This window comes from Cnephaeus nilssonii, assembly GCF_951640355.1.
Source record: "Cnephaeus nilssonii genome assembly, chromosome: 9".
Taxonomy (NCBI): domain Eukaryota; kingdom Metazoa; phylum Chordata; class Mammalia; order Chiroptera; family Vespertilionidae; genus Cnephaeus; species Cnephaeus nilssonii.
In genome coordinates this window covers 36,031,394-36,053,547 of record NC_137080.1, presented here as the reverse complement: position 1 = coordinate 36,053,547, position 22,154 = coordinate 36,031,394, and the positions used below count along the sequence as shown (strand labels likewise).

The window sequence follows — 22,154 nt, the reverse complement described above, 5'->3', positions numbered from 1 at the left end:
GTAGGGGGTGGGGGGGAACATGTATAGAAAAGTATTCCAATCATGCAAACTGCAATACACAGAAATGCCACGGTATATCCTATGAACATGTCCATTTATAATTTGGAAATCTGGCTGAACATAGCTGTATCAACGTCATTATGTTATTCTTTCTCTGCATCTGAAGAACAAACAGTATATTACACTGAAATTTCAATTAGACACAAAGACCATACCACTATATTCAGAAGAGCAGAAAATCTATCCCTCAGAACATATTTTTATTGCCTCCATTTTCCAGCCTCCAAAGTTTAGAGTGTTACACTTCCAACAAATTGTTAACAGCACTCAAATTCCCCATCTTGCAAGGTCCTTATCACCAAAATCTTCTTCACTATTTTAAAAAGAAATACTCTACCAAATCACACTAACAACCTTGACATTTTTAACAAAGAGAATTCCCATTAAAAGATAACTGCTTGGAATGAGAGTGCTTGTGTGGGGGAAAGGAGCGCTAGGATGGTGGCAGTCCACAGAAACGGTAGTAAGATGAATGGCTGATTAGGGCGAGGAGGAGCATCAAGTGGGAATCGCTATCTAAAATCCCACAGGACAACACGCAGCTAGAAGACCGTCCCTTTCCGAAGGCAGCTCCATTATTTCATGCAGGCAGTTCAAAGCATGTAAGAAAAGCCAAACAACTAAGCACAGCTTGCAAATTTGGCCACTGTCCTATTTATATTTTCACAAACCTCCGACCTCCCCCCCCCCAAAGCTTGAGAAAGTAGCCTTTGTCTGCCCCCACCTCGTTCTTCAAAATAGTTTTGTTGTTGTTGTTTTAAATATACGTGCCTTTGACAAGGCAGCTCTACAACCCAGCGTAGGCGCGTGTGAAATGTTGGTGCTGCTCCGTACAGCTTCGGTCCCTAACAAATGGACGCTACAGAGCGAGAGGTTTCACCCCAGGGCACCCCAAACCCGCCTTTCCTCCTTCCCACGGACGCACGTTCCCCCGAAGGCACTGCACCTGAAGACGCGGCCCCGCCCCCAGGCCGGAAGGCTGCAAACTCCAAGGAGTCACGACCTACACACGCGGCCAGCGGAGCCACACCGTCCCTTCCCGGGGAGAGAGGATCTGCCCCCGGCGCCACTCTCCAGCCGACCGCATCTCCGGACGGGGCCGGGGAGAGCGCCGGGGAGAGGCGGCGACGCGGAGCGACCGACCACAGAGCTGACACTTGCCCGCTCCTCCCAAAGCCGTCTCCGGAGAGGAGCACTTGGGGGGGGGGACGCCGGGGGAGTTCGCGGTCCCGCTAGCGACCGAGCTCGGAGCGGGGCCCTGGGAACCCCGTTCCCGCAGGTCGTGGCGCGGCCGGCCACCTGGCCCGGCCTCCGGGGCCAGGGCTCCAGGGTTCGCGGGCGCTCACTTCCCCCGCCGCGACCCGGAGCGTGGGTCCCGCACTCCGCCGCCGCGCGCAGTGTAAACACTAGGCGCCCGCCGCCTGCCCTCCGGGGGGGAGGGGGGAGAAGCAGCGCTCCCGCCGATCCACATTGTTGCGCCTCTTGTCACGCACGGAAGGAAAGGCGAGGGCGGAGGGGAGGGAGACGCGGCACAGCTCCGCGGAGAGGGCCGGCGCCGGCGGCGAGCGCGCGTGTGCGCGGCGGGGAGGGCAGCCCGGGCGCCCCGCCGGCTCCCGCCCGCGCCCCGCGCCCCGCGCCCGCTTACCTGCCGGGGTCGCTCCGAAGACTCGCACTACCGGCACCTTCTTGACAGGGGCCTGGGTGCGGGGGGATTGGCAGATGTCCAGCCCCTGCAGCGGGCTGGCCATGTAGTAGTCGGCAGTCACTATCCTCACTGAAAACATGTTCGCCGCCGCCGCCGCCGCCTCTCCACCGGCGACCTGGAAGCGGCAGCAGCAGTGGCGGCGGCGCCTTCCGCAGCGGCGTCCCCGCGCCTCCGCGGCGGTCCCCTCCCCTCACACAGACACCTGGAGCGGCGGCGGGCGGGGCGGTGTCGGCGCTGCTGCCGCCGCCGCCTCAGGAGCACCCGGTGAGGGGCGACAGGAGACGAGCCCTCGCGCTTCCGTCGGTGCTGGTGCTGCCGCCACTGCCGCCGCCGCCGGGAATCACACGGGCTCCTCGGTCCCAGGCTGCAGCTCTTGTTGCCATGATGATGATGTCACGGACGCAACCACTGGGGGAGGGGAGGAGGAGGAGGTGGTGTGTGTGTGATGGAGGGAGGGCCGCGAGTAGTTGGGGGAGGGGGCGCGGCGGGAAAGGGAAGGAGCGGGCGGGCGGGCGCCCGAGCGGGACACCCCGGCTGCGAAGGCGTTTTCTGCCCCACCCGCGGGCACGCAGCGAGGGAGGAGGCCGGCGGAGAGCGGGGGCCCGTGCCCGACGCGGGGGATCGATGACTCGGCCGGTGGGCACGGCCACCTGGGTGAGGGGCAGCGGAGGGGGCGGTGGAGCGCCGATGTCATGGATGGGCTCGGAGGGGCTTGCGGGAGGGGGGCGGGGGGCGCCCGTGTTCAGGGCCGTTTGGGCGGCTGGGCGGGATTGGCCGGGGCTGCGGCGCTCGCGCTCGCCTCGCCGGCCGCCATTTCGCGCCCCGCAGAGAAGGCGGGGGGGGGGAGGCGCGGAGACGGCTCTTTACAAGGTAAGGAAACCCGCCCGCGGGGGAGGGAGCGGAGGCGCAGATCTCGTGCCGCCGCGGCCTCGCGGGAGGGGCGGGGGCGCGCGAGCGCGGGCTGCGGCCTATAAAAGGGCCGCCCCGGCGCTGCCGCCCGGAGGCGCGGCGCGCGCTGCCACGCTCCGTCTCCCGTTCTGCGGTGTCTCGCCCGGCTTCCTAGTGACACTAATTCACGCTCGGCTCTGCTCAGCTTTGCCCAGAGTTGGCAGAGCCAGGGCGCCGGAACGCCCTCCACCGTGTTCTTCTCCCGCCCCGCTCTCTCCCTCCGCCCTGGTGTAGCCTTCCTCGATTTGCACCTCGGGTCAGGAGACTGGCCCCGGGCGTGCGCGTGAACAAGTCAGGACGTGTCAGCTGCCGGTGACTTCCCTTCCTCTCCCTCCCCCAGAGGAATGCAGGGTTTACCGCCTTTCCGAGGAATTTTCGGCCCAAGAGAAGGCCAATGAAAGTCGTCGTGTTAGACGCGGTGTTGTTATTCATTAACAGGTGCTAGGCTTTCCTATCCGGAGGCAGAAAGCCAAACGCGGAGGGGAAGGGCCGTTAGACCCAACAACTTCAGTCCCAGGAGGCGGGGGTGGGGGGCGGAGTAGGGAATGCAGTTTGAAATCGGGAAGAAAAAAAGGGGGTAATAACATGCTGCTGGTTAGTCCATGATAGTGGAACCGATAAGAGTTTGTTTTTTTTTTTTGTCTGACTTGGTTACTAATAGTGGGCGTGACCTTGAACAAAAAATTTGCTGTCCTAGGGCCTCCTGTTTCCTAGTCTGTGGAAGAGTTTCACATAAAAAAAATCCATAAGGGTTTCTTCCCAACAAGAAGATGAAAGCGGTAGGAGGCAGAAACCATTGGTTTCAAATATGAGCTATGCCACCGAATCGGGACTTTGGACAGTCATTTTCAATCTTCCCAAATCAGAGCTCATTCTTTCACGCTTGTGTTATTACAGGTGTCTTTTAATGGTTAGTAGGTTCCCGTTTGAAGTGGTGAGAGAGGTCCTCATTGGAAACCACTGTGGTTCTTCAAATAGGAAAATCTAAAGGCTCAGAGGGACAGATTGCTGGTAAGAAGCTGCCTGTAAATTCCGTAACATAATGGAAATAAGAATATGTGCTCCACGGGATTTGAGACTTGATTACCACAGTCAATTAGCCTGCAGTTTTCAACCTCAGAGCATGATTATAAACATAGGTGGCAAGAATTCTAATATATAGGAAATTGCCTACTAATATTTTTAAGATGCATAATCTCTTAAATTTAAGTTTTAGAAGGCTATGGGAGTGATTTAAAAATAAGACTACCATGTTAAAATGCATTTTCTGGCAAAATAAATATTTTGCACACGCTGAATGTCAGATGTACAATACCAGCGATTCTCATAGCATTCTCTGGCACTGGAGTGTTCTTTAAAGTTGAATATTCTGGTCCTTGCTAAATCACATTTTTTGGGATGGGGCCTAGGAATCTGTGTTGTTGGTAACTGCACCCACCACATTCACAATTCTCAAGTAATATATGATTGAGAATCCCTGTACTGTCCTATATAATAAAAGCCTAATATGCTAAGTGTCTGGTCGTCCATTCAACAAATCAAAGCATAATATGATAATGATATGCTAAGGCTGCTCAACCATTCGCTATGATGTGCACTGACCACCAGGAGGTAGACACCCCGACCAGTAGGTTAGCTTGCTGCTGGGGTCCGGCCGATTGGGACTGAGCGAGATAGGCCTGACACGCCCTAGAATCCTCCCTTGGTCCCTTCCCAGCTGGCCAACCTCCCGCGTCCCTCCCCGGCCCCTTTCGTGCACCAGTGGGGTCCCTTGGCGGGGCCTGCGCCCTCTCTCAATGTGGGCTGAGGGACACCCCCCCCCCAGTGCGTGAATTTTGTGCACCGGGCCTCTAGTATTAGAATAAAATAGATCCATAATATTTAAGTTAATTCTATTCCTAACTAGAAAAAATGTAAAAGCATCGAATTCACAGATTAGCTATTTCTAGAAAAGTGTTTCTTTCCTCCTCCTCCTTGAATCAAAATCACTTACTTTAAGAAAAGGCAACCACAGTTCCAATCCTTCTAGAACTCCAAGGAAAGAATATTCACTCTTGAAAAACATTTGCAGCACGAAATTAGGACAGTGTGTTCATTGCCTGTGTTGAGTTTAAGTGGATGTTCAACTGAAAACCTGGTAATACTCCCCTTATTAATCACTATAAAATGTGTTTTATAAATATATTCTCTTGAAGTATGAAAGAACTCTGGAATTTTGAATCAGAGAATGAAAAATGAGTTTGGTCAGATCACTTTATTTTTTAGAGCTTGTTTCCTCATCTATGAAATGGATAGTAATTCCTGTTTTAACTTCTCAGAAATGTTATAAGGTTCAAATGAGAATGTATGTGAAAGTATCATAATAAACTGTTGACTTTCAGAAGTTTAACTCACCTAAAAACAGTAAAAGCATTTGAAATTGTCTTATCTAATACAATATGAGAAATGCCAAAATTGAACTCTACACTTAATATCCTTAAAGCACCTCCTTTTTAGTTGTTATTGTTGAGTGGCTTCTATTTGCCAAGTGATTTGAGATATAGTGAGAAGCAAAACACACATGGTCCCTGTCATTATAGAGCTTATAGTCTAGCACCTTAGAAATGTATTTTCTTCATATGACCTATGCTCACATTGCCATGCATGCCTGTAGTCAAAGCCTTCCCAGCTTTCTGTACCAATACTGTTCAATGACTGTTAGCTTCTGCCTGTTAGCAATTTATAGCCTAGCACAGAAGGCAATGGCTACCATAATTTTTTGGCAGATACTGTAAGATGACTTACTACCCATCCAACCCTTTTAGCTCACTTTCTTGTACTTTAGAAGCTTAGAAAATAAAAACTACAGGTTCCAGACTCACTTGCAGCAAGAGTGCTGGCATGAGATGAATGAAATGCTAGTGAATCTTTAACAATAGCTGGGGGAGGGGAAAGACCCTGATTTGTAGCATTGGCCACTTTTTATGGTGTGAATACCCCTAAGCTACTGAAGTCACTTCACTGTATGTGGAGTTAGTTGGAGAAGATGCTAATGATAATGACATAGCTTCAGCAATATCACTACATATGACCTAATTTCCAGCAATCAGATGCACCCATTCAAAACCTGGTTGTGAAAGTGAGCAAAATGATGCCTCAACTTCACTCGGGGAGATGGGATTTTCTGGCAAACACCATGGCAAAGGTGTATGGTTCTTCTGAGTAGCTGGGGGGAGTTCTGACATCCATTTTTAGCGCTATAGGTGCTGACTGGCAGGTGGTGCTGGGATGGGTTTCTGTGATGGAGATGAGCGTCCTTCTTAGTTTGTTTTTTCCTGGATGTTGTTTCTAGCTATGTATTTAGTGCTCAGAGATCTGTGAGCTAAATACTATCCTTTAATTCATTTCTGTTTAAACTAGTTCATTCATGGCAAGCTATATAATTTGTGAGGTTCAGAGCAAAATGAAAAATGTGGGGTCCTTTGTTCAAAAGGCAGTGAAAAAGTGCCATATATCCTAAAATATAAAGCTTTTTCTGTCTTGTCATCTCTCCTTCAACTTGTCATGACTTTTCTATTTGGTTTTTAATGTCATTCTAAGTAAAGAAAAATTTGAGTGTTAAATTATTAGAATGAATTTTACCATTCATTTTTATATTGTGCAATGCCATTTATAAATGCAAATATAAGAGCATTTAACTCATACATGGGAGCACCAGAATTACACAATTCATATTTCATAGCTTGTGCATGCATATATGTATTTTGTGCTTATCAGAACAGTGTAAATGCTGCACAAAACCAACACGGCTGTTTTTATTTCCCTTCTTGATCGGCACACATCCTACTAACCTGAGTAAGGAAGGCCTGAAAGGAAAAGCAACTATGGACTGCCCTACCAGTCCCCTTCCTTCTATGGCACCGTTTTCGGTGTAAAAGGTAATGCACAAGTAAGAAAGGGTATGATAGGGTTTTTTTGCTCACTTTGTTAGGATGCCTTGCCTTCTTTCTACACCTGAAGCAAGTTCTGGTTCCAATGGAAAGCATAGCCTCTTCAAGCTGTCAGCACCTCTATTAAATCAGTCATAGATGTAATATGCTTACCTTGTACTCACTTTGTGACTTCAGAGTTCTTATATGTCATAGGTCCACCAGAATCCTGTGCTTATGAGGGATTATGAAGACTGTATACAAACAGGGTGGCAAGGAAGAAAGAACACATCCATTGCCTCCTCTACTTGTGTATATGATGCATTGTACCACTGGACTTCATTTGTAAAATAGACGTTCAAACATAAAGGTATTAAGATTTTCAAAATGGTGACTGCAGAGCATTAAATCAAGCACCGGGCCCAGTCTGACCGCACAGTTGGCATACCTGTGAACTTGACCCTGAGTTCTGTGTTTCTCCAGGGGCTTTTCTTGGTATTTTGAATGAAACAGTTCATTGTGCAGGATATTTAACATCCTTGGCCCCTGGGAGTACATGCCACTGTGACAGAAGTGCCCCCAAAGAGGAGTGACTGCTCTCCACTGAACTAGAGTGGTCTCCACTGTCTACAGCCAGGAACCATAATCTTACAGATCCAGGGAAGGTCTTGTGCAGTTTTTGATGATTCTCAAGCAGAGCAAAATATATAGTAAGGTTAAAAAAATGTAAAAATTTGCATATCCACGATAGCAGAATTATAGTGATTTTCCCACATTGTTAGAAAAATGATACCACCTACATTGGTGATGAAACAAATATTTGGGATGAAAGTTTAAAGGTGATCAGTGGAGCCCGGCTGGTGGTGTTCAGTGGTTGAGTGGCAACCTATGAACCAGAGAGTCATGGTTCAATTCCTGGTCAGGGCACATGCCCAGGTTGCAGGCTTAATCCCCAGTAGGGGGCTTGCATGAGGCAGCCACTCAATGATTTTCTCTCATCATTGATGTTTCTATCTCCCTCTCTTTTCCCCTCTGAAATTAAAAAAATATAAAATAAAAATAAAGGTGATCTGTGGGTTTTATGTGTCACATACATATAAGTGGTAATTGACTCCAGATAGATGGCAATTTCTGGCAGTTAAGAAAAAGAACAGAACCACAGAAAAGCAGTGGGAACCATCTTACTTATCAATTAGCTGAAGGGATTGGAAGGCTTAAGTAAGTAGGGCAAACCCTGGAGGCAATTGCTATCAACTCTATAATCACTCTCATAAAACTTTATGCAGGTTTTCACAATTTATTCAAAGTACCTGCCTGGGTATAAGGTAGCCACATAAATATGTATTGCCTGAATGGTAAATAAAGTATTTTTTTGGCTAAAAGGGGTTTTCTCTCTTTTTTTTTAAACTAAAGGGAAGTCAAATTAATCATTGTGGTGCGAGCTGAATATCTCTCTGTTCTCATCTTTTTAACCAATTAATCTTCTCAGTTACAAGGAGAAGCAAAATGTATTAAAAACAACTCTCAACTCTCCTACTTCCATAAATTATCAGTAATAGTTTTAAGGGAGAGACCAATGAGCCTATAAATTAAAGATGATGTTTGAGGAACAAAAAATGAAAGAAGCTTTCAGAATAGAGCAATATTAGATCTGATGCTTAAGCTCTCCAGGACCCTCATTTAAATATCCTATCTAGAATTTATATTGGAGCATTTCCAGTGGATTATGGCTAGGAAGGAAGAGACCAAACACACAGGGTACTATCCAATTAAATTCCCAAATCTCAGAAACAAGGTGTCTATATAGAGCAGCATATCTCAGAGTAGTTTTCCCTGGCTCCAAAGGCCCACTGCACTTTTCATAGTTAAGTCACATTCCAGGAAGACTTCACAAATAATATTTGTTATTTTTAAAAAATATGTTATTACTGATTTTAGAGGCGAAGGGAGAAAGTGAGAAGCATCAATAGATCGATTGCCTCCCATACTCTCCCTGTTGGGGGACCAGCCCTGAACTGGAATTGAACCGGAGACCTTTCTGTGCACTGGATGATGATGCTCAACCAACTGAGCCCACACCTGCCAGGGTAATAATCTTTGTTATTGACAGTGAACTCTTCTGGGGTTTGATCCTCATTTTACATACGCATTCCAGGGGCCAGGAAAGACTATTCTCAGATGTGTAGATACAGATCAACACTTTACATTTCTTTACCTTCTCAGTAAAATGTATTTTTTCGATATTAAAAGTTTTAAATAGAAAACCATTAAAATATATATGGGATCGCCCAGCCGGTGTGGCTCAGCAGTTGAGTATCGGCCCAGGAACCAAGAGGTTGCTGGTTCAATTTCTGGTCAGGGCACATGCCTGGGTTGCAGGCTCGATCTCCAGTGTGGGGCATGCAGGAGGCAGCCGATCGATGATGTTCCTCTCTCTCATCGATGTTGCTATCTATCCCTCTCCCTCCCTCTCTCTAAAAAAAAAAGGGCAATAAAAACATTTTTAAAAAGAAATATGCAAATCAACAAACAGCAGGACAAACAAACGGTCGCTATGCTGGGGGGGGTGGGGGGGGGGCCGCGGGGCCGGCTGGTGGGCAGCACCAGGCTGTCAGTTAAGGGGGGTGCCCCAATTGCCCCGCCTGCTGGTCACCCCACAGATGGCCCTGATCACCAGCCAGGTGTAGGGACCCTACCCTATATATTGGGAACAGTCTCTTAGATTTAAAAATTAAAACCTGGCAAGGCTCCTCTAACACTGAAAAATCAGGATGATGCAGCAATGACATGCATGGACTCTGGCTTGAACATTTTGTGGTCAGCCCTGATTCTGACACTTATAACTGTGTGACAAAGCCAATTACTTAACTTCTCTCTGCTTCAGTTTTTACACCCATGAGATGGGGAAATGGTACTACTGCCTCATGTTATGTACTACTTTTTATAATCAGGGCAAAAAAATGTAGCTGCTCATACAACAGCAAGATGCCTTTCACCTGTATGAAAAGTATGGTCACTGGTGCATGCAGCGTCCCGGATTGTGAGAGGGATGGCCGACTGCCTGTTTAGGCCCGAAATCCCCTGAGGGGTCCTGGATTGTGAGAGGACGCAGGCCGGCTGAGGCCCTCCCCCCCCCCCCCCGCCCCCCGCTGCCCGTGCACGAATTTCATGCACTGGACCTCTAGTATATATATGACATGCAATTCCATCCAGAGGTAGCCATTATTAACATTTTAGTCCATGTTTTTCTAAAAAGAAAAATTCTAGAAATATATTACATAGTGAAAACAATGTCCTTTTGTTGTTTTACTTTACAGCAGAAGTTTTTCCATGAAAATTAAAATTCTTCATATACATTTTTTAATCAATGCAGACTATGCTGTGCTGTGGACATAAGCTCGTTTACTGTTTTCCCCCTGTTGGCCAACAACAGAATGTTTTACATCATTATAAATATCCCAGCATTTGCTCCATTATGGGTCCTTTTTCTTTTTTAAAAAATATGTTTATTGATTATATAGAGAGAAGAAGGGAGAGAGAGAAACATCGATGTGAGAAAGATACATCAATTGGTTGCCTTCTACACATGCCCCAACCAGGAATTGAACCCTTGACCTTTCAGCCTACGGGAGGATGCTCCAACCAACTGAGCCATCCGTCCAGGGCCTACCTTTACCTTTTCAAGGAACTTTTATAGTTCATTATTTGACAACATCAGTTCCTGGTACATGCCATGTTTCTCCTCTCCAAAAAAGAATTGTATGTGATAATCTTTCTGCCCAGTTTGCTCTTCCTCTCTTCACCTCATTTTTCCCAGTTAGTTTATGCTTTGGATTTTAGGTCAAAGGTCACATCTTCAGGAAAGCCTTTCTAAACTCTATATTTGATTATGAGTCCCAGTAACATATTCTGATTTTACTGTGTTCCTTTCTCTATAGCACTTACCTCTGATTTTAGTAATCCAGTTGTGTATTATTTGATTAGTTTCTCTTCCTCCCTTTGGACAATAATCTGTATAAGCAGTGATTTTTAAGGTTGTTTATAAGGCCTATTAATGTGATCTCATTCATATCACTGACTAGATGGATTAAAGCTTGAGATTAAAATACAATTAGTCCAAAAATACTTATGTGGCAGGTGTTAAGCTAGGTGTTAAGAATATACAAGTGAAAACAGCAAGCATTACTTTATCCTTCATGGTGCTTATAGTCTGGTTTAGCAAACTTTTTCTGTGAAGGAACTGATAAATATTTTTGTTTTTTCATGCAACATGGTCTCTCTCACAACCATTCAACTCTGCTGATGAAACACAATAGCAAACATCCTATACAATAATAGCCTAATATGCAAATAGACTGAACAGCAGAACAAACGGTCACTATGACGCACACTGACCACCTGGGGGCAGACACTCAACGCAGGAGCTGCCCCCTGGTGGTCAGTGCACTCCCACGGGGAGCACCGCTCAGCCAGATGCCAGGCTCACGGCTGGCGAGCACAGTAGCAGTAGTGGGAGCCTCTCCCGCCTCTGCAGCAGCGCTAAGGAGCAGCAAGCAGGCAGGCAGTAAGGAGCGAGGGGTCCTAGACTGCAAGAGGGGTGTCTGACTGCCTACCATACTTTTGGAAGTGACCATACTTTTCATACAGGTGAAAAGGACTGCCCTCAGGGGAGCGGGCCTAAGCCAGCAGTCGGACATCCCCTAAGGGGTCTCGACTGAGAGGGGGCAGGCCAGGCTGAGGGTCCGTCCTCCCCCAGTGCACGAATTTCGTGCACCTGGCCTCTAGTCAATAATCCATAAATGAGTGTGTCTGGGTTCCAATAAAACTTTATTTAAAAAACAGGCAAGGAAATTAGATTTGACCCATGGGCTATTGTTTCTGACTCCTGGTCTAGTGGACAAGATAGCCATTAAACAGATCAGTTGAGATGATGAATACTTCAAAAGAAAAGGACAGGGTGCAGTATAAAGTCACGTGGCAAAGCTGTCTAAACTAGTTTAGGGAGAGGAATAAAGATTTAAAGAAGATGACTAAGATTTAAGAAAGAAGGGAGTTACCTGGATAAAAATAGGGACAACAGGCTCAGTGAAGACCTGAAGCATGGAAAGAGCAAAAGTAGAAAGACATTCCTTCTTGAACTTGGGAGTTGGAGATGAAATTGCATAAGGATATAGAGTGAAAAGGCAGACTCAGCGTATTGAAACATTTTCAGAACCAAGTACTTCCCTAGAGGAAGGGATGCCAGCAGGAAAGGCAGAGAAAGAGCACTCAATGAGGTGTAGTGGTAACAGAAAGTAAGACCTTACAGATACTCTAGCCTCCTCTTCCACCTGGATGCATAGGATATGTACGTTGGGAGGTATTATTCTGTGGTAACCTTAGAGAATTGATAGATTTTCTGAAGGGTAAGATATAGTAGGGTAGAGAATGAAAAGGTAGTGAAGGAATCAGAAATAATAAAGATAGGAACACATTGCTGTTATATAGTATATACTAGTGGCCCAGTGCACAAAATTCGTGCACATTAAAAGTGAATTAATTAGAGGAAATATTTTAATATTGCCATTTGCCCTTTCTCTATAATAGAAGTGTCAGAGATAAAAAAAAATTAGTAAAATGAAAATCTTCCTCCTGTCAGAGTCTGGGGCGTGCCGCAGGACCCAGAGTCAAGTCCCCGCCCACCCGCGCACACCTCGAAATCAAGCAAGACCCAGACCCGGCTGGCCCCACCCACATTGGGTGAGATCCAGACCTGGCTGGCCCCACCCCCGTCAAGCCCCACCAGGCGGGGGGGCGCAGCCTCAGGTCTCCTGGCCTGGCGCCAGGCATGGGGCGCACTCTCAGGCCCCCCGGCCCGACGCTGGGCGGGGTGTGTGGCCTGAGGTCAACCGTCAAGCCCCGCTGGGTGGGGGGGGGGGGGGGGGGCGCAGCCTCAGGTCCCCTGCCCCGGCCCGGCTCCACGCAGCCTCAGGTTCCTGCTGATCGCTCGTTATGGGAACCCCATCTCTGCTGTGGGTGCAGCCATCTTGTGTTACGGGAACCCTGCCTCCACTGTGGGCGCAGCTATCTTGTGATGGTGTGAGGGTTAATTTGCCTATTACCTCTTTATTGTATAAGATAGTATATAGTAAGTGCCCAATACTTTTTTGATAAATGAACAGAAGGATCCTATATAATAAAGAGGTAATATGCAAATTGAACCTCACAAGATGGCTGCCTACGATCAGGCTGGCAGGGGGGTTAGTGAGGGATGACCAAATGACTGAACAAGCAGGCTGCGTGGGGCGACCAGGTCAGCAGGGGGGTTAGTGAGGGATGACCAAACGACTGAACAAACAGGTTGTGTGGGGCGACTAGGCTGGCAGGGGGGTTAGTGAGGGATGACCAAACGACTGAACAAACAGGTTGTGTGGGGCGACTAGGCTGGCAGGGGGGTTAGTGAAGGACAACCAAATGACTAAATAAGCAGGCTGTGTGGGGCGACCAGGCCAGCAGCGGGGGGCAGTTAGGGATGACTAGGCTGGCAGGGTGGGCAGTTAGGGGCGATCAGGCTGGCATGCAGAGGCAGTGAGGGGCAGTCAGGCCGGCAGGGGAGGGGGGGCAGTTAGGGACGACCAGGCAGGCAGGCAGGTGAGCAATTAGGAGCCAGTGGTCCAGGATTGTGAGAGGGATCCCGGATTAGAGATGGTGCAGGCTGGGCTGAGCCCCCCCCTCCCCGTGCATGAATTTTGTGCACCAGGCCTCTAGTAACAATATAAGAATCCAAGAGGGAAAGGGTTTCAATAACAAGTTGGTTAATAGTTTAACATGCTTAAAAAGGCTGTTGATCAAAGCTGGTTTCCTTGGCTATCTGGGACAGGATGCAGGTTAAGCCACTCTTGATGTCCTAACACAAAATAAGCCTGACCTCTAATTCCTACCTCTAGGAAAAGCTAACCTGGTTCTTTTCTTCCCTAAAGATTTCAGTGAGTAGGAATAGGGAATTCCTACTACATGTCACTACATTCCCAAAATAAAAATGTAAAATTAGAATAGGAGCAAGATTTTTCATAGATTACAGTGATACTAGCTCAACTGTTATTTCTTTTCTCTCACCTATATTAAATGTGTATTCTATTACTTAATTCTAAACTTCTTGTACTGTTGTTTCCACTTTATATTAACTTCTTGTTGATATCTATAAACTCTTATGTTGGATACCGTGGGTGATTTAAAAAATGTAAGATTTGGCTCTGGCCTGAAGCATTATGTAACTGACCAATAAGTTATAAGCTTCTTGACATTAGGAATCGTATTTGACATCTCCTTTTTTTCCTTGCACAGTAACACACACTGCAGAAATAGTTTTTCCCTGCCCTCTGCATTGCACCATTTGGTAACCAAATGGTGTCCATCTAGCCACTTCTGTATGACTTGGACAAAACATGCTGCTTTCTGAGGCAGACAATGACATTCTGAAGGTATTAGTAACAATAATTTCAGCTTGTTGAAGGTGGAAGCTTTTGTAAAGGTCAGCCTGTCAGTAAATAGCATGCCACCCTGTACTTTCAAGATTATAAGAAACTTCTTTTTTCTTATACTTAAAAAAAAAAAAAGTATTGGGGAACTAAACTCACTTGTCTCATCAGATGTATTTAAGTCAGATCTGGGGTGATAAGGTATAATTTACTTTAAACACATTTATTTCCACAAATCTATGAGAGCAGGGAACTGAGATTTTTTTTTGCCTGTTGATTTCACTCTCCATTATATTTTAGCAGAGAAAACCTAGCCTTAGGATGAAAATGTGAAGCAGAGATTCTTACCAAGTCTGAAAAGTGGAGCAAAGATTAGTCTTAAGAATTAAAGGCAACTCATTTTTCTTAAAGCTGCTACTTATTTCTGCATTCGTATGAATTGTTTTTAGACTAAAAGCTCATAGGTAAGGCAGAAGCATTCCCTTTTTGGAATATACAGTTGCCTTTACTAAGCCATATCTAGCCTTTCAAGACTAAATTTATTAACGACTGACACATGACTTACAGTCTCCTTTTTACCTTAACTCCTGCCCTCATACTGAATGAATTCATCACCCAAGTAGATAGCCCTCCAAGCATCAGCCTCAAATTTCCTTGGCATGCTATCTCCAGTGATCTTCAGCCACTTGCTTATGTTCTCTCACCCTGGAACTTGTCATACACCCAATCTGTTTCACCTATAACCTTGTAAATGCAGCCTTCATATTCTCTGTCCAGAACTTCCATCCTAGCTTTCTCACTCAGTTACTTCCAGTACAACCATCCTCCGTTTCCTGAATCCCATTTCCAGTGCTCTTCCCCACTCTTCTTCAGCCGCTCACCCTTCTCAGATTTCTCTGGCTTGGAACCTCCAGTCCACAGTTTTCTTTCTTCTCCCTATCAGTCTTCTCCTGCCTTCGCTTCCTTTGATCTTCAGCTGCATTCTATTTTAAATTACTTTACCACTCTCTTGCCAGGAACCACATTTCCTTTGCCTTGTTGATTTCCTATCACTAATCTGGCAAAACACCAGCTCTAACTGGGTGCCTATACCCAGATTGCTATGTGCATCCAGACAGAAAAGGTAACATTGCTGTGCAGATTGGCATTTAATACTGCACAGTCAGGACCACAAACTTCAGTTAGATCACTCTCCATACTGTTGGGAAGGGAAGGTTATCCTTATAATGTATTAGTCTCTACCATCTGAACCTCACATTCGATATGCCAACGCAAATTAATATTTGATCAGTCAAAAAGAACATGTCTCAAACATAATGAATGAAATGATAATAAAAGGAAAATCATTCCTAGGGCTATTTACCCTTTTCAGAGAGGCTTTTGTGAATCCAAGTAGACTTTAGTTGTTGTAACTCAGGCCCAAGAGCCTTAGGCTCAGCTCCCTTTCATTCTTGCCTTTCCCAGTTTCTGCCTTCCCTCATTTCTGACCACACAGATTTTATAAAAATATCCTTTCCCTCTTGTTTAGATGGGAACAATGGTGGGTACTGTTAGGAGTTTCCCAACTTACCTGCTTTGTGACTTTGGGCAAATTACTATCTGAGCCTCGGTTTTCCCATCTGTAATATACAGGTGATAATATTGGTACCTACCTCACAATGTTGTTGTGAGGGTTGAACTACATATATTAAACTAGTTAATACCTTAGAATTGGTAAGCACTCAGTAACTTTAAGTTATTATCATTTAGAGGCAGCTTCTCTATTTCCTAAAATACATTTATTCATTAACAAGAAGAGTATAATGATGAAAGCTAGGAGCTATTAAAATTCCATTGATTGGATGTAAAAAGCAGACTTTTAGAATTGCAAAAGACCCAGGAAATTATTTAGACCATTGGCAGAATCCCTTATGAAATGTGTAGCTATTGTTATCCAGGCCCTCCCTTCTCACATCTACCAAGTCATAATGTCCACAGGCAATTCCAGTGCAGTCTTTCCCACAAGAATCACTGAAATTTTATGTCTTTAGCTTTTATGATGAGGAAATTGAGAATTCGAATAAATGACCTACCTAAGACCACACAGAGTAAGTGAGATCCTGGCTACCTAGCTCCTTGCTAAGTATTCTTTTTATTTTTCTATATCTCTTGTCAAATATATTAATTTTTAAAGGCATTGATATGGTAGTTTATCCTCTCTCAGTAATATCAGGAAGAATATTATAGACTTTAAAACAGTACATAATTCAGCATTTAATTTAATTTCCAAATAACAAAATTTATTTTACAATCCATGCAGAGGACTATTGCACATTTACAATAGGATTTAAAGTGAATTTTGCTGTGCTTTTCATGTGGACATTAGTCTTTGCCACAATGCTTGCTAATTAGTACAAGGAAATGCTATGTGTGGCAGACAGCTGCTCAACCCAACCTCACACACTGACAGGCAAACAAATTCTGTTGAGGGCAATGTAGCTGTAGGAATTAAACCCTTTAGAGCTCTCAACAATAAAATATGCATTTCTTCTATTTAGGATTTTTTGTTTTACATTTTTAAGTTTTGGAGTTTTTATTTTAGAAACCTGTGTAAAATATTCTTGGGATTTTTGCAGTCTGTGAACAGAACAATTAATGTAGAAAAGTCAGTGGTTATTAGGTATAGTGTTCTTATTATAGTTTTACTGATTGGTATATTAAATGTCTAAAAAATGTCACAAAAATTCTCGTTTTTGTATTTGGTATTGGGTACTATGATATTATATCTCTTAAATGTTTTCTCTTTATTCATAATCTAGAGGAATAAAAAAATGTATTAGAACTTAAATGTGAACTTGTGCAAATTTGTGAATCAGATAAAGGTCACAGAGCAGAAGCAAGAAAATGGAGCTCAGATTAAATCTACCTCTCAAAGTAGGTCTATTTATATTTCACTGTATTTGCTGTTACAGTATGTGTGTTTCTTTGCTAGAAATGATAAATGGCTGCCAACCCAACTTCTGATTCTTAGGCAACTCCATTTTACTAATAAACCACTTATTTGGACTTGGTAAATGCTATGTACAAGCCCCTAAAGGAGTCCACCATCCCAGATCCCCATTAGCTTATTCTTAAACTACTGTTGCTTCTACTGTGTCTTTGCCTGATTCCATACCCTTTGCTCTATACTTCATCTCAGGTTCAACCTTTGGATCTTTTTACTTGATGCTTATTTTTTATTTCATATCATTTTATTTTCTGTTTAACCTGATCATCTTTGGTTTAGACTCACCTTCCAGATCCAAGCTGCCAAGTTTTATACCCCTTGATTTCAGCAGTTCAGGAATTCCTGGCATAGCCACTGGCTGCTCCCTCAAGGGAACCAGTCTCAAACACTAGCCCCACATTATAGACATCCATTTAGTCATCTGTTCAACAGACTTTACTCATCACTACTATGTGTAAAGCACTAAACTTCTGGCTCTTAAAATCTGGTAGGACAAATAATACAACTGTACAATGATAATTTAAGAGGTATGTATTTAACTCTTATGATGTATGTATACAAACAAGACATTAACAAAAGCTTCAAATAGAAAGATACTTAACCAGGGAATTAAGGTATATGGGGTACAAGGGAAAATGACCAATAAGAGCCTGGGATGGTGGGTCATGGATTAAAAAAGATTGAGAGCATTTATAGGTATAACTAGACTTTGAATGTAGGATAGGATAGACTCCATGGAAGAAAGACATTCCAAAAAAGTGGAACCAAAATAACAAAAGCAGAAAAAGTAAATTATGTTAAAGAAAGCTTATTCATCTAGATTGGTTGACAATATAAGGAGTAGAAGAGAGCCTAAGAAAATTGGTTGGAACCAGGTTATGGAAGGCTTTGAATACTGAGGAGTTTAGAGTTGGCAAGCATGTACTGGGAATTTGGAAGGTTTTGAGCAAATAATTGGCTTGATTTAGCTGTGGTATACAGGAAGGATTTGGTAGTGAGAAGATAGGGAGACAGAGATTGCAGACCAGGAAATCAGTTAAGAGACAGTACAGTACATGTACTAGGTGTACTGGTTAATAATAGCAGATTTTGTAATAAAACACAATAATTTCAAGAGAAACATCAAAAGTGCTTTATTCAAAGTAATGTCCATTGCTAGCTACACATTTCCCCATCTTTCAGGTAATTTGTGGATACCGTCCCAATAGAACTTTTCGTGTTTTGAGGCAAACCATTCAGAGACCCAATTTTCCACTTCTTCCTATGTTTGGAAGTGCTGCTCAGAAAGTGCGTGTGCCATCGATCTGAACAAGTGGTCATCTGAAGGAGCAAGGTCTGGTGAATACAGCAGGTGGGTTAATACTTCCCAGGCAAGAACTTTTAACGTGTCTTTAACTGGTTTTGAAGTGTGTGATGGTGCGTCATCATGAAGCAAAATTACTTTGCCGTGTCTTCTGGCCCATTCAGGTCATTTCACGATCAAAGCGTGGTTCAAATTGATTATTTGTTGTTGGTAGCGATCAGTATTAACGGATTCACCTGGTTTTAGAAGCTCATAATACACCACACCTTCCTGATCCCATCAAATGCAGAGCATTGTCTTCTTTCTGAAGCAGTTTGGCCTTGCAGTCGATGTTGATGGTTGACCTGGATCAACCCATGATTTTGTGCATTTGGGATTCTCACAATAAATCCACTTTTCATCGCCAGTCACAATTCGATGTAAAAAAGACTTTCTTTCATGCCGTTGAAGCACCATTTTACTGATGACTTTTTGGTTTTCCATTTGTCTTTCGTTCAGTGGATGTGGCACCCATTTTCCTTCCTTTAAAATCTTTCCCATTGCTTGTAAATGATCGGAAATTGTTTGTTGAGCAACATTTAATCTTTCTGCAAGTTGTTTTTTAGTTAGACACGCATCTTCATCCAATAATGCTTGTAATTGTTGGTCTTCAAACTTTTTTGGTTGACCTGGACGTCTTTGTCTTTCACATCGAAATCATCACTTTTAAAGCGTTTAAACCAGCGTTCACAAGTATCTTGAGATGGAACATGTTCACCATAAGCTTCCCGAAGTATTCAGCAGCACTTTTCTTCAAAATAATGAATTAAAACTTCCCACAAATGCTCTTTTTTTGGGCATGAATTCGACATTTTTAAGTGTAAAAATATCTATGATGTTAAACACCTTCAGCAAATTTGACATATGAAGTTTTGAAGCTTGCTGTGAATACAACAAAATAGCATACATATCAAATCACATATATATCAACAAATGTGTAACTCCATCTATTGAAAAATATCCGCATTATTAACCGGTACACCTAGTATATCTTATTTTATTGCACTTCACTTCATTGTGCTTCTAGATGTTGAATTTTTTACAAATTTAAGGCAGGACCCTATACCAGCATAAAGATTAATACTTGCTTTATTGTGACACTCACTTTATTGTGGTGGTCTAGATACGAACCCAAAATATCTCTGAGATATGCCTGTAATATAAAGTAGGGAAGGCCTGGAATGAATACTTTATTCATTTCATTAAGTGCCAACTATGAGCTAGATGCTGGTGATAAAATGAGGACTAGATCCTGGTCATGAGGGAATTTTTATTTTATTTTATTTTATTTTTTTAATTTTTAAATACGTTTTGGATTTCAGAGACAGGAAGGGAGAGGGAGAGAGGTAGAAACATCAATGATGAGAGAAAATCATTGAGTGGCTGCCTCCTGCATGCCCCCTACTGGGAATCAAGCCTGAAACCCAGGCATGTGTCCTTACTGGGAATTGAACCTTGACCTTCTGGTTCCTGGATCGACCTCAACCACTGAGCTACTCTGGCCAAGCCATGAGCACATTTTTAGTCTAATGAGACATTGATCTCTTAAAGGCTCTTAGAGAGGTCCTGTGCAAAGTTTTGGGACTACTCTGACCCTTGCCTTGATTACTAATGTGCTCATTTAACCATGAGATGTATTCCCTGCTTTCTAAAATGACTTTTCCATTTTCTGCGTCTGCTAAGGCAAAAGTATCCCAACCACTTGTACATAAAGAAAAGCAATTTTTTTTTTGTAACTTAAAACAAGATAAGACAGGAACATTACACCAGACAAGGCAAAGAAGAAAATGACATGTGTTTTATTTATTTATTTATTTTTTATGACATGTGTTTTAAAGAGATAACTAAAGATGATGTGGAGAATGACTTGGAGATTAGATTAGGGGCTAGAAAACCAGTTAAGAGGTTATTGTAATAATCCACCCACTTGATTATGAGAGCCTGAAGGAGGAGGGCATGAAAGAAGAAGAGTCTTTGGTGGCTACTTCCACCATAATCCTTTCTATCGTTTTTATTTGGCACAACCGAGGGATGGGTAGGGAACTCTCATTTAAAATTGAATCTTGAACAGAGAGAATCAACAACACAAAAAACTCTGTTTACTTCTTCAGACTTGGAGGTAATGCTCTTACTGTCAAGTCCTCTGTTTTCTGGTTCCTTTCTTATTTGGAGCACAGTTTACCAGCCTTCCCATTGATTCTGTGAGCTCCCTCATAAATTCTTGCTTTTGCTTTAGTTAGCCCAAATTGGTTCCTAGGGCTTACAAATAAAAAACTGTAGAGATCAACCAAAAAACTTGTATGCATATGTGCATAACCCATGGACACAGACAATAGGGTGGTGGAGGCCTAGGGGTGGTTGGAGGTGGGCTATAAGGGGTCAATGGGGGGAAAAGGGAGACATATGTAATACTTTCAACAAAGACTAAAAAAAACACACCTATTTGACCCTGTATGTGATGTTTGAGATACCTGTGGATAACCAGGTGTAGACTGGTAGTTGGAAATATGAAACTAGGATATTGGTTCTCAAAGTGGTGCATCAGCATCACCTGAGAACTCCATAGAAATGTAAATTGTCAGGCCTCGCCCTAGATTTACTGAATATGAAAGTGAAGCCCTAGCAATCTGAATATTAGCCTTCTGGGTGGCTCTAATGCACGCTATCTACTTTGAGAACCAATTAAATTAGAGCTTAGAAGGGCGATTGGGGTGGAGATAAATATGTGTGAGTCAAATATATGATAGCTGCTGTTGGGAGAATGAATAAAATCCCAGAAGAGTGAAAGAGAGAAGGTGAACCCCCGAAGTAGATGAAACAAAGAAATTGAGATGAGTGCAGTACAATCGAGGAGGGGAAAATTTAACTGAGGTGTCAGGTGATCTAGTTTCAAGTACTGTACAGAGGCCATAGTGGATGAGGACAGAGCTGAAGCTCTGGGACTGACCATTAGGAGGTTTTTGGTGTCATTTAAGAGAATGGTTCAGGTAACAAGAATAGGTGATGAGAGAGTAGAGGCCGAAAAAATAAGGGGGAAACTTGCAGCAGTTTGGAAGTGCAAGAAAGAAATTTGGTGTAGTAAGACCAAGAAGAGGTTTTTCAGGATAGATATTTCATTTAGTTTTTATTGCATAACAAACACTCTAAAACACAGTAGCTTAAAAAAGTAATTATTATTATCATTCACATGTCTAAGAGTTGACTAATCTCAGCTGGCTTTCTCCTGCATGTGCAAGCCTGCTAGGCTGGACTCTGTTTTATTTACCTGTCGTCCTCCTCCTGGGACTGTCTGGCTTGTGTGGACATACATTTCTCATGGAGATAGGAGAACAGTTTTAAGAGGACAAACAGAAACTAAACTGCAAATAGACACACAGGCACTTCTGCCTCATTCTACTGGCCAGAGCAGATCATATGGCCAAGCCCAGTTGCAAGGGGTAGGGAAATAGAATTCACCTCCTTCGTGAAATTTCAGAGTGACATGGCAAAAGGCATGGCGGTTCATGGAGGGATAAAGAATTGGGACCATTAATAGCATAGTGGGGATGACCTGAGCATGTCTGAAAGTAAAAGGGAAGGGATGTGTAGAACGAAGAAGAAAATGTAATAAAGAGAAAGATCAATACCATTGGTCAGAGAATTAACCTTTGAAAAAAAGAAGGGCACTTCTGGGAATGGAAAGAAGGGGATTTGAATAAATTAGATTTAGCAGATTGAAATACAAGATGCTCAGTAAAATTTGAATTTT

At 43.7% G+C, this 22,154-nt stretch overlaps 1 protein-coding gene and 1 long non-coding RNA gene across 5 annotated transcripts in view; one reads left to right on the top strand and one right to left on the bottom strand.

Moving 5' to 3' along the window:
* REV3L (REV3 like, DNA directed polymerase zeta catalytic subunit) overlaps positions 1-2,110 on the bottom strand; it is a 148,983-nt gene extending 146,873 nt beyond the window's left edge. Inside the window, exon 1 of one of the 3 annotated variants that reach the window (XM_079779717.1) lies at positions 1,706-2,110. In XM_079779717.1, coding sequence (XP_079635843.1) covers positions 1,706-1,844 — 139 coding nt within the window. In that variant the 5' untranslated portion in view covers positions 1,845-2,110. The remainder of the gene's footprint in view (positions 1-1,705) is intronic. The other 2 variants (XM_079779718.1, XM_079779719.1) reach the window with 2 other exon arrangements.
* A 169-nt stretch (positions 2,111-2,279) lies between these two features.
* Positions 2,280-22,154, top strand: part of LOC307104700 — a 94,730-nt gene continuing 74,855 nt past the window's right edge. Inside the window, exons 1-2 of one of the 2 annotated variants that reach the window (XR_013813926.1) lie at positions 2,288-2,419; positions 18,247-18,415. This is a non-coding gene — a long non-coding RNA (uncharacterized lncRNA). Of the gene's footprint in view, positions 2,420-18,246; positions 18,416-22,154 lie in introns of both variants that reach the window. The other variant, XR_013813925.1, reaches the window with a different exon arrangement.